Source organism: Grus americana, chromosome 13 (assembly GCF_028858705.1).
Source record: "Grus americana isolate bGruAme1 chromosome 13, bGruAme1.mat, whole genome shotgun sequence".
Taxonomy (NCBI): domain Eukaryota; kingdom Metazoa; phylum Chordata; class Aves; order Gruiformes; family Gruidae; genus Grus; species Grus americana.
Window position 1 is genome coordinate 22,902,828 of NC_072864.1, and position 17,649 is coordinate 22,920,476.

At 49.3% G+C, this 17,649-nt stretch overlaps 1 protein-coding gene across 6 annotated transcripts; it reads left to right on the plus strand.

Moving 5' to 3' along the window:
- Nucleotides 1-84: 84 nt before the first annotated feature.
- On the plus strand, nt 85-16,374 carry DRC7 (dynein regulatory complex subunit 7). Of its 6 annotated transcripts, none has more exons than XM_054841102.1 (18): nt 85-210; nt 1,328-1,475; nt 1,832-2,015; nt 2,887-3,012; nt 4,187-4,381; nt 4,719-4,874; nt 5,200-5,418; nt 6,125-6,253; nt 7,194-7,269; nt 7,752-7,880; nt 8,716-8,844; nt 9,429-9,655; nt 10,543-10,758; nt 11,838-11,948; nt 13,058-13,168; nt 14,208-14,402; nt 14,821-14,960; nt 15,080-16,374. In XM_054841102.1, exons 1-18 carry the CDS (start codon nt 135-137, stop codon nt 15,168-15,170), a joined length of 2,658 nt encoding a protein of 885 aa, XP_054697077.1. In that variant the 5' UTR covers nt 85-134; the 3' UTR covers nt 15,171-16,374. The 6 variants fall into 6 exon arrangements, with proteins under 6 accessions (XP_054697077.1, XP_054697078.1, XP_054697083.1 ...); XM_054841103.1 differs by having other exon boundaries at nt 7,197-7,269; XM_054841106.1 differs by lacking the exon at nt 85-210 and adding an exon at nt 467-568.
- The last annotated feature ends 1,275 nt before the right edge of the window (nt 16,375-17,649 follow it).

The following is a 17,649-nucleotide window of genomic DNA, read 5'->3' on the forward strand; positions in this document are numbered from 1 at the left end:
GAAAGCAACAAAGGAGAAGGATGGGGGGGGGGGGGGGCTTTTTTTGTGGGTGTTGTTTTTTTAAAGGGAGTGAAACAGGCCGTCCTGGCAGGCACGGTTTGGCTGCTTCCCCCTCATTTTGCCCAAAAATCTGGATGGAGGGGCTGCTGCCAGAAACGGCACCGGGGCGGCCGTCAGGAGCTTTCAGCCGGGGAGATGCTCAGGCCAGCGGTGGGGAGGGCTGGGGCAGCCGAGGGGGTGCGGGACGGGCACCTGAGGAGCCTCCGGGGGCTCGGGGGCAGCCCGGGGCCTCGGGGTGGCCTGTGGCCTGCCCGGGGTGGCAGGAAGCCGGGGGCGGGGGGGGAGGCTCTGGCGGAGGCCGGGGGTAGGCCTGGGGTAGGGCCCGGGGCAGGCCGGGGTAGGCCCGGGGGGAGGCCCAGGGGAGGCCCCGGGGCAGGTGGGGGGTAGGCCGTGGGAGAGGCCGGGGTAGGCCCCGGGGAAGGCCGCAGGCCCCGCCACGGCCCCACACCGCCTTTGCGGCCGGCGTTGCCATGGTGCGCGGGCCCGGCAGCAGCGGTGAGACTAGACGGTGAGGCCGGGGGAGGCGGCGGGAGGGCAGGGGAGCAGCAGCTGCAGCCCGGCTGTCCTTGAGAGGCTGAAGGGACGGAGGGGCCGGGAGGCTGTCGGGGTGGTGTGGAGGCTGGGGAGCAGTGCCGGGCCCTGGGACACCCCCCCGTCCTGCTGCCCTTGCCAGCCCAGTGCAAGGTCTGTGCCTCCAGCTCCCTGTCTGCTCCTCACGGGGTCAGCCTGACCGCAAGGAGGGGGAAACAAGCAGCCCCCAACCTCCTTGAGATGTAAATAAATAATATAAACCACCCTCTGTCCTTGGAGGGTGCTGACTGCTGCAAAACGTCCCCCTCCCTTCAAGGCCCCTGAGCTGGCCAGGCTCAGTGCAGCCCGCAGGCTCTGGCAAGGGCCACAGGCAGGTGCCCGGCGGATTTACGGAGCTGCTTTCCAGCCGGCAGCACCCGGGGCAGCACAGAGGACACAGGAAATGGGACGCACCGCGATCTGAGACTCAATGTGGGGATGTGCTGTGCCTACTGAGCCAGGCTCCCTCATTCTGTCATCTCCCCTGTGCTTGGGGCATGCAGAAACATGCAGCCACTTATTTACCAAGCCCAGCCCAAACTCAAATTCAGCACTCACCCTTTGCTGTCACAGAAGTGGGAATCACAGCTCTGGCTGCCTCAGCCATACTCACTACGGCCAGAGTGTGAGTATTTCTGTGTTGCTGTGTGTCCCACCCCTGAATTCACCCTGGTGCATGCATTTCTGTTGTGCCCAGGAGGAGGCAGAATGGAGGTCCTGGAGGAGAAGGAGGAAGAGGAGCAAAGAGAAGAAGAAGAGCTGAAGGCTTCAGAGATCAGTGATAACCTCCAGAACTTGGAGATGAATGTGTCCGTGGAGCAAGTCTGTGTCTCAAGCGATGTACTGTAAGTCACGTGTGGATGGCACGTGTGGTCCCCTTGCACAGGGAGGGGAGCAAGCGAGTTTCGTGTGCCTGGTGTGTTTGTCCAAGGGTGGGCACGTGTGAGTAAGACAGGATAACTCACTTCATTGTACATTCATTCGCTGCTGTATCATGACACTATATAAAGATCCCCTGAGCCTCTGGGTATATGTCAGCTTACTGTCACTCCAGAGAAGCTTGGCTATGTCAAAATCACGTCCCTGGATATGATCCCCAAGTTTTCCGTGGGAAGCAGGGAGTCCCTGCCATGTTTTGATAGCAGGTCATTTTGCCTGAATTGCTCCCGGCTTATTACCTGTGTCTCTCTGCCACCTCCAGCCCTGGAAGTGATTTTGACTGGAGCTCCGTTGACATGTCCCAGTTACCGTCCTCATACAAGACAAATTCCCCGAAGGAAAAGAAGCTGTTGCAGATCGCTGACCATTTCCTCCAGCAGTACACTCACCTCTGCCCTGACCGCAAGCCGCTCTTCCTCCACCCGGTCAACGAGTGCGGCGTGGAGGTAGGGGGTGGCATTGGGCTGGGCCACAGCGCAGGGGGCACTTGGCTTCCATAGTGCGAGTGCTGGGGAAGGACAGCAGGCCTTCCCGCCCTCCCTCCTGACCAAAGGGAATGGGAACCCGCTTGCTGTGTCCACAGAACCCTGAGCAGGCACACAGCACCCCGGGAACACCCCGGCTATCCAAATCCACAAATGTGTTGTACCACGCACACGGTGGTGGTGCCATGTAGGCTGCAGGCAGCTCGCAGCCCTGCAGCCTGACGCTTGGGAAACAGGAAAGACCACAGAAACATAAAGGAAAGTGAAAGAAACACGTGAAGTAGATAAGGCTCAGGCTCAGTCACAGATACGGAGTCTGGATCCAGAGTTAGGTCTTATTCTGAACTTTGCAGAAGTTACAGGGAAGGAAGTAAATGTGGAAGTTTGTGGTCTAGTTTTGTTTAGGCCTGGGCCCAAGCTGCACAACTGTTGTCTAGTTCTAGAGCTGGTACTTCCCCAGGCATCTGTAATTGCTACTTTAGACCAGCTTTCCCCAACATTTATTATATCATTAACGTACAAAGCAAAAAATGCTGGAGGATGTAAAAGCTGGAAAGGGCAGTAGCTATTTGTCTTGCTTGAAAACGAAGAGAACTGACTCACATCTGTAAAGCGTCTGAGATGAGCTTGACGTTTGAGCCACAGACAAGCAGACAGCCTCTCAGCCCCATGCAGTTTCCATCTTGGAACAGGTGAGGAGGGTTATTGACATCGTTGATAACGCTCTAGGGAGGTTCTGAACGTGAGCTGCAACATCCAGGGGTGGTGTGAGGATGGACAGGAGACTGCCAGGCATCTGTTGGCTAACCAAAGTCCTCTTGTTGCCCTACAGAAGTTTGTAAGCACAACGGTGAGGCCAACCCTGCTGCCTTACCCAGAGCTGTACCACTGGGATGGCTGTGCCAGCTTCGTCTCTGATTACCTCACCACGGAGCACCTCAAGTCCCCTATCACACCGGTAAGAAAGGGGCTGCAGCCCCGTCAGAGACAGCGCCGGGACAGAGGTGACACACGAGTCTCTCAGCGGGACACACTGGAAACCCCAGTGGCTGGGATTACAAAGGTCTTTGAACCCTCTATCATCCCCTTGTAACTTAGGCAAGCCCCCCCCCAGTTTTCCTAGGCCCTGTGTGCTCTGTTTGGAGAGACATACTCCCCGTACACGCACAGTGTTATACCTGTCCAGCCATTAAGCACCATTTCTACAAGACTGAGCCTGACCCACCTCTCAGCCACCCCAGATGACCACTGGTCTGCTGCGGGTTGCACTGGCTGACAAGCTTCCCCCCCAAAGACCAAGACGCCTTGGAACAAAGGAGCGTGTAAAGCCTAGGGGATGATGCTTGACCTCAGTGACCCGTTCTTAGGGCTTTAGACGTTTCTGTCCCTATTTTGGGTGGCTGAAGGGAGATTTCTAGATTGGCAAGAAGGGATGATGCCAGAGTTGGGGTAAGTTCTGGGCTGGTGTGAATCAGCTAAGGTGAAGGGAACACACTGTTTGTCAGCAAGGACTGCTGACGCCCTGCAGAGTGTCCCAAACAACCTGCACCAGCACCATGCTGGCCAAGTGTGTCCCAGAGTCTCAAAAGGAACTCAGGCGCTTTGCAACCACAGACAATGGATGTCCATTTAGCAGACGAGACTGCCTCGATCACCTAAGGTGATGTCTGAGGTCTGGGAGTAGACTGTCTGTGTAGAACCTCTCTATATGCACTTTGTGCGTATCGATCCCTTTGCTTGCTCACTGGTGAGGGCCAGAGGGAAGATGTTGCCTCCTTTGAACTATAATTTAGCTTATGGGTCTTTTGCCTTGAAATGCTGCAGACAGACCAGCTAGAGATGGAGGTAAGCCCTACTACACTTGTGGGATTTTCAGCAGTTTGATGCGCTTGTCTGTCCCATGTCTCCCTATGGTTAAAATTGTCACCAGATTTGGGGTCAGAATTTCCCCATATCACTTTGGAGGGGACTTTTGGGGTCTGTGGCTTATATAGGAATTGTATATAACAGATTCCCTATGGGTGCAGAGTCCAGGGATATGGACAAAGCCCTGGCTCTCTCCTGCTTTCTGCCTGGTGCGTGTTTCAGCTTTACAAGACAAGCACTGCGCACATGCATCTCTCTCTTTCAAGCCCAGTTCGCTCTATTCCCCAACCACCATCCTGAAATACCAGCGAGGGAACTGCTTTGACTTCAGTGTGCTGCTGTGCTCCATGCTGATCGGGGCTGGGTATGATGCCTACTGCGTGCACGGGTATGCCACCCGCGAGATATGCACCCTGGACGAGACTCTGGAGCTGTGCCCACTGCTCAGGAAGCCACAGGAGGTGAGACCTGCAGTGAGTGGGCAGGGAGGAGGCCAGCATGCATACTCAGCCTGTTCATTTCCAGTGAGCTCCAGAGTTGAGCTAGGGGGAACAGCTTCAGGTCCACACTGGGTTTCAGTCTGTTCCAAGCAGGGACCTCAACAAAGGGATCTTTTGAGTGATTTTCCACAGTTCCTTAAGAGGCCTCTTTGGCTTCACTGAATTCCTGCTCACCAGGTCCAATACTGCAAACTGCCAGGGGCTGGGAACTGGGAGGTACCTGTAAGCCATACATTTTTACTCCCTTCTCTTGATCTCTGCTGGGTTTCACAGCAATACCCTGCTTTTGTGGAGGCAGGTACCAAAAGAGGGGATGAAGAAGAAGTCCAACAAGTATAGAGTTAAGTCTCCACCAGACCTGCAGAGCAAGTTTGAGCTTCAGCAGGAGGCCAAGAAGAAGGCAGAAACTGAAGCTGCTCAAAACAACGAGGCGAGAGAAGAGAAGGTGGTCATGGTGAGTTAGCAAGGTCCCCCTCACTGTAAACTCCAGGAGTAGGAGCTGAGACACAGGTAATGGCTGATCAAAGAAAAGAACTCACCACCCTCTGTCGTGAAGTATGACACAACTCTGATCACAGCTGTGAGCACTGGGCCTCTGGGACCACACGGTGTACTGGCACAGGAACACGTACTGGGTGTGTACTACCTCACTCTTCTGAGGAGTGTTAAGGGCCTGGAGATCTCTAGAGGTGGACAGAGGAGGGAATAAGCTTGCCATTGGGTTGGACTAAAGTAGCAATAAAATGATAATAATTCCTGCTCTGTCCTCTGTGCTACAGGAAGTGGGAAAGCCTGAGCGTGACCCTTTGTATGGCTTAAGGGTGCACGCATGGGTTTTGGTTCTGTCTGGGAAGAGGGAGGTTCCCGAGCCCTTCTTCATCAACCCCTTCACGGGAAACAGCCACAGCACCATGGATGAGCACTTCCTTGGGATTGAGAGTGTCTGGAACCACAGGAACTACTGGGTGAACATGCAGGACTGCAGGAACGGCTGCAAGGTAACAAGCCCTTAAGCATCCTGTGCCTGGGAGGGACAGTTGGGCTAACCTGAGTCCTGGGGAAGTCCAAGCTCAGTGGTGACCCCATTTTCCACTTAACCATTCCCTGTGTTGGCTCTGGTCACGTTGCTCTGATTACATATTCTCTGGAACTACTCCAGGACATCCCAGACCCTGAGCTAGCAAATACGGATCACACCTATTAAACCCCTACAGTGCCAGAATATCAGCTTTTAAGGCTGGCCGGACACTCATTCTCTCAAATGACAGCTTTTAAAGCAGAGGATGTTTTGAGCCTGTCAGGCAATGGCTCAAGGCAGGAAAGATCTTGGTTAGGCTCTTCCCACACCTCAGCAATCCCCAGCTGATACAAAGTCTGGGAGGCGAGGGTCTGAGTTAGAGCAGCTGGGGCCATGCATGTCCCGAGGAAGGAGGCAGGAGCATTTCCAGCAACTTCCTCTCATCTGTGGCAGAAGCGCCATGAGGAAAGGGGTCTGCAGTCCTCTAGGCACAGGGGCAGTCTTTGGGGTCCCACCAGCCAGCCAAGGGTCTGACGAGCCCACCTCACAGATCCAGGGTCTGTCTAGAATCCTTTAACTCTCTGACACCCCGCTAGGTCCAGAGCACCGCAAATGTGCAGGAGCAGTTTAGTGTTGGGCCCTTGAGACTGCCCTGTAGTTAAGTGGGCTGCTTCTGTATGGCCTAGGATCTCATCTTTGACCTGGGTGACGCTATCCGCTGGGAAATTATGCTTTCAGAGAGCAACAAGCCTCTTCAGCTGCTCCCAGATGCTGAGGAGGAAAAGGAGTTATCTGACAGGAACGCAGATGATATGGTGAGTGACACAAGTGATGACTTCCGTGCAGTGGAGACACTGTATTGAACTGGTGTGTTCGTAGACCCGCTCATGTCTGCCTGCCTGCTGCCCTCTCCAGGTCAGATCACTATTGCTCTAGCTAGGTTTTGGTTGGCGCTTTAGATTCCTTCTCAATCTTGGATAGTTCTGATGCTTTTTGAAGCAGGACCCCAAGGGGTACTTCTGGTGTCCTAAGTGGTTAAGGGTGTCTGTAGGCCTCCAGTGCATTGACCTTTGAGATGAAATAGTTTAAAAAAATAAAATCCAAACTGACATTTTTTCTGGACGCTTTTTTTCTGCTAGTCAGCACCCTCCTCTCCTGGCTGCTAGGTGGAGTTGCCAAGCAAATGTAGAAATAATGTATGTACTCTAATAGACCAAAGAATGCTTTATACTGGAAGCAAAAAATGGTAGGTTGTCCTGGTGGGAGAATACAGCATGATATAGCAGGCATTGCAGCAGCACAGCAGGACAGAGGAATGCCAGAAACAGTACGTTCCCTCCTGTTACCTACTCTTCTCAGCCTGTGCCCATAACGGGGGAGCAAAGCGTCTTCCATGATCTATGTAAAATAAGCTGGTCATTAGTTCGAATGACGGTTGTCACATTCATCCCCTGTCCAGCATGAGTGTTAGCCCGAGAAGATCATTTCATTAGGCTTGAGCAGGGATGCGCTAGTGAGAGCATGGGGATGCAAGAAAGCTCTCCTTCCATGTAAACTGCAGTGTGCTGCTTGCCTCTGTCCTCAGGCCGTGTGGGCCCAACACAGCTCTCGTAACTGTGCCACTGCCTTCCCCAGGACCAGCGCAGCCTCGCACGAGCTGAGCTCTGATCGCTGCAACGCATTCTCTAGAACCAAAATGGCTCCTGGCACAGTAAGAGAAGCCACCAAAAATGCAAATCTCTGCTTCTGTTTCAGCAGGAAAAGGAGGAGAAAGACATGAGTTTTGACATGCCACCTTCGTGGGTAGCCCCAGTTGAGATATCTCCCAGAGGTATGTATTCCTCCTTTGCCTTTTCCTTGCCCCCCAGCTAACCTTTTAGTTGATTTGGGATGTTTGTTTCTCTCACTCGAGTTCTCCCTTCAGGATGGACAAGGCACAGCAGCGAGGGGCAGTAGTGAAGGCAGCAATAGCTGTTGGTGTGAATGCCAGCCCTCAGTGCACTGTCTCATCCTGGGTGGGACCCCCCCCCCCCGCAGACACGCGCACACGCTGTGTTTTCCTGCTAGCTGAGTGATTTTGCCTGGGATGGACTTTTCTGCCCCTGCATTGTCAAATATCTGCTTTGGAGAGGAAAGACTTATCATAACGTTAAAGCACAACAGGCAACGTCTGAACAGCTTTACTAGCAGCTGAATGCAGTCAATAAACGCGTGGTTTCCCTTAGACCATGGTTTTCTCCCTCTTGAATTCTTTTTTCCTGGAGCTGAGTACAGGGGAGTCAATTCTTCTGATACCTCTCTTGCCCACTGCAGAGTTTGAGACCCGCTGTTCCCAGGGGAGGAAGGTGATCCTGTACAAGAAAGCAAAACTGGAGAAATGGGCACCGTACCTGAATGGAAATGGGCTGGTGAAACGCCTCACCGTCTACACAGGCTTAGACTGTAAGAGGGACGAATGAACACACTTGATGCACTGAGCAAACACAGCCAGGGGTGTGCTGATGGGAAGGGGAGGCAGTCCTCTTCCTTCCTGCCTGTCTTTCTTGTGCTTTCTCATCCTCCTCTCACATGTGTGGGAGACTTATCTACCACATCTTCAAACCCTTCATCACACTGTTTGTCAAGCTCCAGAACTTTCCAGCACTGCTGGGGATTCCTGCGAGAGTTTGAATCTGTTTTAGAACCCAGCAGCGAGGCTGTTCAGTGTTGCAGGCCAACTGCTTGGATTTTCAGAAATGGAAGGCTGGTTTGAACTGATCCGGTAGTGTCACTGTTCCCATTGGTGTCGACAGGAGCAGGGCAGCTATGGGCTGTGGATATTTCTGTACTCCAAAGTATTGTTCTTCAACAGCTGGTCCAAGAAACCATGCAGATTCCTAACTGGACATACAGTGTTCTGTCCTCAGCCCTCTTGGATAGTGTAATACCCCTATCTCATTTCCCTTCACTCCTGACGCTATCGTTAACTGTTTGGGATGGAATTTCTCTCACCTAACAGTAGCTATCCACCGTGCCACCTTCTCTCCCTGAGCTGATTACTTTAGTTCTTGTTGATGGAGAGGAATAAACCCTCTTAAGGTGTCATTCATCTACTCAAATGTAGATCAGGATTCATCTACAAAATGCCTCTGTGCACAGGGCTGGTTCCGGTGACTAGATGTGTCTGCTGTGGCTATATCAGGAGCACAGGGTGCTTGCACAGGCACTGAGAGCTCATCAGATCTTGCCCCCTCCAATGGAGTGACGTAAGGTTGTGAAATGGTTTGTCTCCTGCCAGGTACTGAAGTAGTGGAGGTGAAGGAGTGGTTCAAAAACCGAGAAGACATGTTGGATATAAGAGAAGTGAATAAACAAACACAGCTGACCACGGAGTACTTCAGCCCAGGACACCTCCTCGGTCTTAAAGGTATTCCAGCTCATCCGGGCAGCCCCTGGAGCTGATGGGACTTCATGTGAATCCCTTCTAGCAGTGGAAAAACCCCAGGGTTGAGGGGGCTGCAGACCTCTGGGATGAATTGCCTAGATAATTAATACGGTCTCCAGTGGAGAGTAGAGAATTGGGTTGTTGGCTTCCAATTCTCGACAGTGCTCCCCCGCAGCATAACAGAAGAAAAATATATACCTATCACATATGTAGGGTGATATAATTTACTTTTAGGATTATGTTCGGTCTCAGTGTTGTGCTGCTGGGGGAGAGGAAGTCCTGTGTCAGATCTGTTGCTAAAGCAGCATTTCACGCCCATGGTGTGGGAAGAGCAGGGTCCAGGCTTCGTGTAAGGAAGGCGGTGGCCCCTGCAAAGCTGTCCTGCTGTCCTTAGGCTGTGGCACGTTGGTACACAGCAGTGAGGAGGTAACGTTCCCTTCTTATGCTCTTACGGGCATTTGATTTATTGGCTGCTGAAGAAAATGAGACTCTTCTGAACATATTTCTGCTCACCATATTGTGGTTGCTAACTCTGAAAACATATGCAATCTCTCTTATGCCCTTAGCTCACACCTATATGTCGCTGGAACCAGAGACTGAACGTACAATAGAGTTTTACAATGAGGTGCGAGTTGATGGCCTCCAGAAACTCATTGAAAATGCTAACGAGATGACAGAGTACTTCGTGGGGCGGGATGACTTCCTGCACGTCCGGCACATGGAGTTTGGCAAAAGAGGAAAGAAAATACACTTGGCTGGCACCAGAACTGACATTAACGCCCGGCCTATCGTGGTACGGCCAAGGCAGGAACAGAAAAATATCTGTCCCTGTGATATTTATACTGTGCAAAACATACTGCCTAGGGCTTTAGGTCCATTTTCAGTGGGCACAGCCAAGGCAAAACTCCAGATGCGACGTCCCAGCCTTGTTCAGCTGCTGTGTCACACAGTTGCTTGCCTGACAGAGGGCTACAGTGTGACTGGTTGTCACGAACTGCATTGAGCAGCTAGGATGAAACTAGGAAACTAAGACTTGGAAAATGTGTGTCAGAGGAAAGAAAAAAAGCTTGACTATGATTTTGGAATTAAATTTTCACAGGACTCAAAACTAGTCAAATGATTTCATGTTCTGACCCCAAACTAATAACATTTTATGTTCCCAATGAAGTGTCCCATCGCTCTCGATTTGTTACAAGCAGGTAATCTCTCTCTTCCTCTAGTCAGGTCTGATTTGGAGAACAAAAGAGGGAGGAAAACTGACATCTGGCAGTATGGCTCTGACACTTCACCTGCCAAGACAGAGCCATGCAGTGGCCTGCCTTTGGACCCAACATGCTCCTTTTTCCTTCCCTGTGTTGGAGAATGTGGGAAACTTTGTTGTGCTCCAAAATATCTTGCTTCCTGCAGTTCCCTCGGGCAGGAATGCATCCCAAGCTAACTTTGAACTTGGAGAGCATACTCAGCTCCACAAGTAGGAGACTTCCGTATTGCTTTAAGCAGCTTTCTGCTTTTTTTCTCAAGCACAGGAAAGAACAGTAGGACCATGGGCCAAGAGATGCCATTGTAGTCCAGACAGAAAAGCCCAATTTTTCCCTTGGGTTTTTACCAAACTGTGCAAATCTTGCAGGTTGTCTGTGTTGTCTAACCTGCTTCCATCTCTTTCTTTTCACCCCTCATTAGCAAATCAAGGAGTGTTTCCACAGAAACCTAGAAAAGCCTGCTGATGAAGATGTAGCAGAACGTATCTTTCTGATCACAGAGGAGATGATCCATCTGACATATCACCTCAAGGATAAATACATTACTGCCTCAAAGAAGGATTTCTTCAAAGCAGCAGAGGGGGATAGAAAAGGAAATGAAATGGTCATGACCCCAGAAATGTGCATCACATACCAGGTATGGAGAAAAACTACTTATATCTTGAAGTTTTTCTAGATTACAAGACACAAAGGGAAGGCGAAATGTCAGTGGAAGAACTGACATGTTCCATGCTGCCCCTCTGCTCCATCCACACCCCTCCCTCACAGGCAGCCTCCGGGCTGACAGCACGAACGCCCCTGGCGGTACACTACCATCCTGGAAGGGAGTGGGCGTGCAGGACATAGTGTAGCCTGGAAGGCTTGCTCTAGCCATGCCTGAGGGCATCTTCCCTGACTTGGTCATCAGGCAGTGTAGACGCAGCCACTGGGATCTCGCAGGGTGCTGGTTCAGCAGCTGTTGGGCTCAGTCCTGCAGATTCATGGCAGGGAAGCTGAAATTTCCTCTGCCTCTTCCTTCAAGAGACTACAGCAGAGAAGCAGAAGCAGACATCCTGGGTTCTAGCTCCAATTCTGCCATGGACTTCTTGGGTCACATTGTTGCTTAAATCTCCCAGAGTTCATCCTGCAGACACACAGCAAGATGCTGAGGCTTAATGCGTTGCTGATTGATAGACCGATAACCTTAAATAAAAGATAGTCCAAAAAAAGCGGAGTGCTGTCATTAAGCCAGACCCTCCCTCATTTGGGCAGGGTGTGTGTGTCACTCCACTAACATCACTGATGTGAGTCTCTAATCAGGAGCAGAAGCTTGCCAGTAGATTCTGCAGTCATGCTGCACAGTTACACTGAGGAAAATCAAAGAGAGATTGCAAATACAGGATTTCTTAATGTTATGCAAGTTTTTTTAACGTTTCTGTTCCCCACTGGGGACAATACACAGAAGGCAATTGCTGAAGTGCCATCCTTTCATCTCTAACCCTGCAAAACCGGTTCCATCAGCAAAGTCCAAGAGGTGCCATCTGGCTTACATTGCTGATGGATTCAAAATCAAAATGAAGTCTAATAAACCGTTGACCATGGTTTAGATGTTTCGATGATGGAAATCAGTGTCACTATATTGACTACAGCAGAATTCTGCCGATTTCTGTTAGCAGAGTACCTGGTACTATGCACCCAGGGAGCGCTACTGTCTGTCACTAGGTTATCTGCTTCCAGGCAGGGTCCTCTGAGAAAGACAAGAAGCTGCTCCATCTGTACAAATTGTTGCAGGAGCTAACAGAGGAAGAGAAGCAGCTGAAGCAACAAGTCCGGCAATCTGAAGCAGAGGTAACGGGGAGGTGTCCGCACTGTTGTCAAAGGTGGTCAGGCATGGAAGTGGTTTCAGCTGACTGGTTGCCAAAGCATCCTCAGCAGAAACTGTCATAAAAATAAAACTGGTGTCACAAAGCTGGTCTCCATGCTGAATTATCAAGCTTGCAACCCAGTTCAGGAAAGATGTAGCTTTAATATATTTATGGAAAGTCACGCACTGTCCAGCTCTTGCTCTTACTCTTCATTCTGTGGGAGGAAGACAGTTTCAGAGAGCAAATGGCAGCACATCAGCCGGGGCATCTGGAAACATATCTGCCTTCTGCCAGGAATGAGACCAAAAAGAAAGGATATTGCATGTAATGTTGTATCTAGTTGCTAGGCATTTCCAGGAAGTCCTGTCCAAAATACTGAAGTGACTTTTTGTAGGAGTGACTGTAGGGAAATACTCCATAAAATACATTGCTTGTACTGCTAATCACACTGTGACCGGTGTAACAAATCCATGTTCTTGGAAGTCTTTGTAATTACTTCATGACAAATACAACCATTCTAGCAGATGGAGGCAAAGCTATTGGATTTTTTTTTAATGTTTTTGTGAGGAAGAAGAGCTCCTGAAGGAGCTGGAGAGGGAATGTTCAACTATATTAGCACAGAACACTAGTAATAATTAAGAATAAGATTGCAAAAGTCCATTTTTTTTCCTCAGAAATTTGAAGCTAATTCACTATGACCTCATGAACTTGCCAAATTTCTCAGTCTTGATGTATTAACAGACAAAATATTCACATTGCTTGTGCTGTATATCCTGGTAAGGCAAAGAAATAAGCCAAAGCTGTCAGTGCAATTTCAAAGGTAATGGCAAGACTATGACTCCAGAAGAGCTTTCTTTACAGGTAATATCAATAATAGTATTCAAGAATGTCATACAAAGCAGCAATCTAAAAATAAGACCTTTATCGGCTTGACCTATCAGCAGGATATGAACTTATTTGTATAGATCTTCTATATATAACTTTATGCTACAGTTCTCGTATGCAGCATCTGCTCTGCTAGCAGGTCAAGCATGCAAATGTACTGCCATTTTGTGGGAAAGCTGAGGGCTCTTTCTTCTGATTTTTGGGAAGGTGTTAAATATTTTGAAGATCCGTGAGAATGAAGAAGCCGCTGTTAAATTGTCAGTTTCAATTTATAATACAGAAAGGAATGAAAAGAGAAGACAACAGTATGAAGCCATGGTAGGTAGACTTCATTAATCCCAGTATTTATTACATGTACACCAAGAAATCCGGAGTAAGCTTTTTCTGACTGAGGAATTATCTCCGAAGAGCTTTTAGTGTCATTAAAATTTACTGGGCCAAATCCCTAGCAGGTGTAAGTCAGCATAGCTTCACTGGACTTCCCGTGAAAACATAACACCATCATGCTACAACCTTCTGACTTTCTGGAAGAATTTGCGTCACTGAGAAAGATTATTGTTTTGTTCAGTTAATAAAGAAAATAATAACGAGGATTAGTTGATAATAGGGATTATGGGGGGAGTATGATAATGGCTTCCAAACGGCATCTTTTTAGCCTGGGCTCATTTTGTTAGGCAAATACACACTTCTTGGTGTGATATGAATCAGTTCTTTTCTTGGCTTTCATTATTACTTGGAAAGCCAGTTTTGTTCCAGGATCTCTGTTGAGGAATTAATACCTTATGAACATTCTGGACAAATACAAAAAGATTCAAGAATAATTACTTGTGATTTTTCAAGATCTCCAAGATGCTTCATGTGAATGGTTCTTAGACTGAGCTTTCCTGAACAGAAAGGTTATAAAAGGTGATAGTAGGTTTTACACGCCAAACTTCTGGCGTGAAACACAGATAGGGGCAAAGATCCAAGAACCAGCTGTTTGCCAGCCTACAAGCTGGTATCGCTCAAGGTACCCTGTCCTACTCTTCTGTCCAAATACAAATGCGTTTTATAGAGCCCTTCTTGCACCTCAGTGGATAATGCATTTTGTGTAAGAGATGGCTCTACAATCAAGGAAGTTAGGAGAAATATTACAAAGGATGATAAAAATAAACTACAGAATAAAAACCACATTGGCAAAGGGTTGGTATGCAAAGCAAATGCAAAGCAGTAGTTTTGTTCAAACTTTGGGAAAGAGAAACATTATTTCCTCCCCGGGGGGAGGAGTTTTGGCCTTTGGTTTTATTTTGCCTTATCACAGGGTGTTTGGGGAAACAGGTAAATGGGACCATGATTCTTTCTGTCCTTTCCCCTCCAGAAGAACACAGTGGAGGATGAGCTGCCAGGACAAGAGGAACAGGATCTGGATTACCTGGCACCTTTTCTCATTCAAATTGACCACAGAGAAAAAATGACCAAGTGGCAAGCCCTGCGCATCAGAGATGACTGCCTGGCTGATCTTAAAGATCGTCTCATCAATAAAGCTAACATCATCCAGGCTCGCTTTGAAAAGGTATTCCCAGCCTTGTGCCAGGACATGTTACTGGAGTCTCTTCCATTGTGACAGCAGGCAGGAAACAAACCTCCTTTGATTACTTTAAAAGAGCCATAAACATGCCTGTATATGGGGGTATTTTTTGGCATTAGCATGTGAGCTCAAAGAACAAAATAGTTCCAGGGTGAAATCAGCGCTGATTTGGTTCTCCAGTGCTTCTTGACTACAGTGAGGCAATGCATTCAGGTTTTGCTGTCTCCTGCTGTTCCACGTGTTCTGATTCCCCTTGTTTTGTGAGACCTCATCTCAAACTTACTGCCTCCCATGAAAATGAACCAGCTCTGATTTGTGGTTTCCTTCATCTCAGCTCCCTGAACTTTGAGTTCCACTTGTGTGTGTCTTTGCTTCTCACTCTCCTCTCTCTTACCCCCAACAGGCAGTGGAAGAGCTGCAGAAGAAGGACCAGTGGTTTCAGGAGAACCAGAATCGGCTCAGTGCACAAGAGGAAGATGACTTCCTCGCCCGTTACTCTCAAAGCACGTTCCATATCCACATTCTAGCACTGAGGCTCAAGAGGTATTAGGAACGACCGCCCGAGTACAGTGCCCAGGGGAGGTCTACAAGTACTCCCCCCAGGAACTCAGCACTGAAGCTGTTCTGTAAAACATTCTCCTCTGATATCCCCCTTGCTCTAGGGAAAAGCAGACGGCAGCACAGAAATACCTCGCTCTTCAAGAGAAGCTGCACAAGGATCCTCGCCTAGCTGAGCACCTCAGTCACGCCTGACTTCTTTATTCCTTCATGCCAGACGCTGGAAATCAGTGCTGGAGCCTGTTAGAAGCAGCCTGAAAAAAAGTGGAAAGGTTTTCCTACTTCCCTGCAGTAAATCTTTCATTATCATCAGATTCATGGAGATTTTAATGAACTTGTAGCATTCCACTGTCTTTTTCCTCTTTTAAGGCCCATCTGCAATTACATCGAGAGGCTGTAGGGAGGCAAATTGTCTTCTCATGCCATTCTATCATGGTTGAGACTGAAGTCTGAACGAGACCTTAGCTTTAAGGTCTGCTTCAGAAGTTGCTACAAATTAGACAAACTGTATTGCAGAGCTTTTCTTCCCCAAACCTGCTGACATGAGGAGCAGGATTATTTGGGAATACTGATTCTTTTTCAACGTAATATTTTAACAAATTTATAATTTAGTTTTATAAGCAGCACAAGCAAAGATTTTTAACTTGTGAGTTCACAACAAATATAAAAATTCTTTAACCTGATTTAGAGCTATTAACTGCAAAACCCAGCAAAGACAAAATTGACTCAAATTGACAAACTTTGGATTTTAACATCTTTATTTTTCACTTTGAATGTCTGCTCAGCATTCACAAGGATTGGCAGAGAGGGTAAAAAAGTCACGAGAAATCCAAAAAGCATTCCAAATCCAAGAAATTTTAGGTAATCAAGTATTTTGGTTAATAATCATTCCCCAAGATCCACAAATGGAAGTTAGTATGTGTGCGCCATGTATTGGTATTTATGTAAGTCCCTGAACCTGCTAGGAAGCAATTTCTGATGTCACTTATAGGACATCAGGCACCGTGGACACCTACGGCGGTTCTACCTACAGTTCCCAAAAGCTGCAGTCTCCAAGAAACAAACTCCAATGATCATCTTCAGTGACGACTGATCACAGCTGGGGGAAGGCAGAAACTTATGTTGCTGTGATACAGCAGAGTAAGGGACATCACACCTGAAATACAGCATGAACCAGAGCAAACCTGGTTTTATGGTGGCTGTCCATGTTAAGTGTAATAGGGCTTTTACAGAGAAACACCCCCCTCCACTGCCTTTTTTATTGCAACAGAGTCATTTTCTCTTGTGTTGTTTCTGTTACATTTGAAGAGGAGAACCCAACGTTAAAACCAAAAGCCACCATTAGCTCATTGTGCCTCATCTGAATATCCTAGGCTATTAAAATATACCAAATTACCCTTATAGAAAGCCCATTAACTTAGGTGTTGCTTGAAGGATGCCCTCCATTTTGGGCTCAGAGAGCAGAGAACTCAGCATCTCCCGTGGGAGACGGCTGCAGCGTTTGACACCCACCACAGCAAATCCCCAGGTCTGCCAGGGCCTCCCAGCTCCCAGTTTTGGAACTCTGAGCTGTTTCAGGACAGCAAGCCATTTGTTTCAGTTCCAAGCCATTTGACAACAGCAGCAGCCTATTTCACACCAACGCTCTTTCTGCCAGCTCCGCATCCCTCTATCGACGCTCTGCTAACATGATGACCTAGCACGGATAGGCCAGGAAATCAGAAAGCTCAGAAACAGCTCGCTCTGAGATAGAAAGGCAGTCAGATAACACACTCCTGAAAAGGAACATCAGGAATTTCAGCAACTAGCCAAAACAATTTCCAAATCACGAGGACCATGAACTGCTGAAGGACTAAGGGACCTCAGGGAACTGGGGAGAAAGGAAACCCTACCGTCTCTAAACAGAAAGCAAAAAAGGAGCAAGGCAGGCTGCGGTTATGAACTCAGCAGTGTTAGTTCAATACCAGAAAAGACACCAGAACAAATTAATTTAAAAATCCTTTTAGAGGCACTAGGGACAGAGCAGCTGCCAAAATAAATAAAAAAAACCAGCCAATACATATTACCAAGGACTAGCATCAAACTGATTAGATTGCATCTTTCGATGGAGTAATTGGCTTCAGGGACAGGGAGGAAAGAGTGGAAGAGGTGACTGCACCTCGGCCAGGCTGCGAGAGTGCCCAGCGCGGCTCCGCCGGGCGGGAAAACGACCCGAGGCGCCGGCGGGCCTGACTCGCCGGGGGTAGCAGGAGTCCGAGGAGCTGGTGCCGGCGTTGCCCGGCAAAAAGAACCCCGGGTGCCCCGATCCCGCCAGGGCTGCGCCCGTGACACCCGCCGACGGGAACCGCCTCCTGAGGAGGCACCGGCCTCGGCCGCCGGCAGGCCCTGAGGCAGAAGACCGGCACAGGACCTCTCGGCCGCCCCCCACGGAAGCTCCAGCCTCAGGGGCCGCTGCCGCCTCCGCGCCGGGCGAGAAGCAACAACGCCCGCCCCGCTCGCCGACACCGCCCCTCAGGGCGGCCCGGCCCCGCCCCGCCGCAAAATGGCGGCCGCCCTCCTTATTGGTCGCGCTTGAAAGGCTCCGCCAAGAAGCAGCGTTGCGAATGGCCGGCCGCTCTGCTGTCGCTAAGGCAACCGCCCCTCCCTCAGCTCCTATTGGCCGAGCGGCGTGCGG

Bases quoted from the DNA above. Each gene is read 5' to 3' on its own strand.
- DRC7 (XM_054841102.1), top strand. From the start codon at position 135: ATGGAGGGGCTGCTGCCAGAAACGGCACCGGGGCGGCCGTCAGGAGCT. The intron at 4,875-5,199 runs GTGAGTTAGCAA...TCTGTGCTACAG, and splicing joins GAGAAGAGAAGGTGGTCATG to GAAGTGGGAAAGCCTGAGCG. The intron at 14,961-15,079 runs GTATTAGGAACG...CCCTTGCTCTAG, and splicing joins CTAGCACTGAGGCTCAAGAG to GGAAAAGCAGACGGCAGCAC.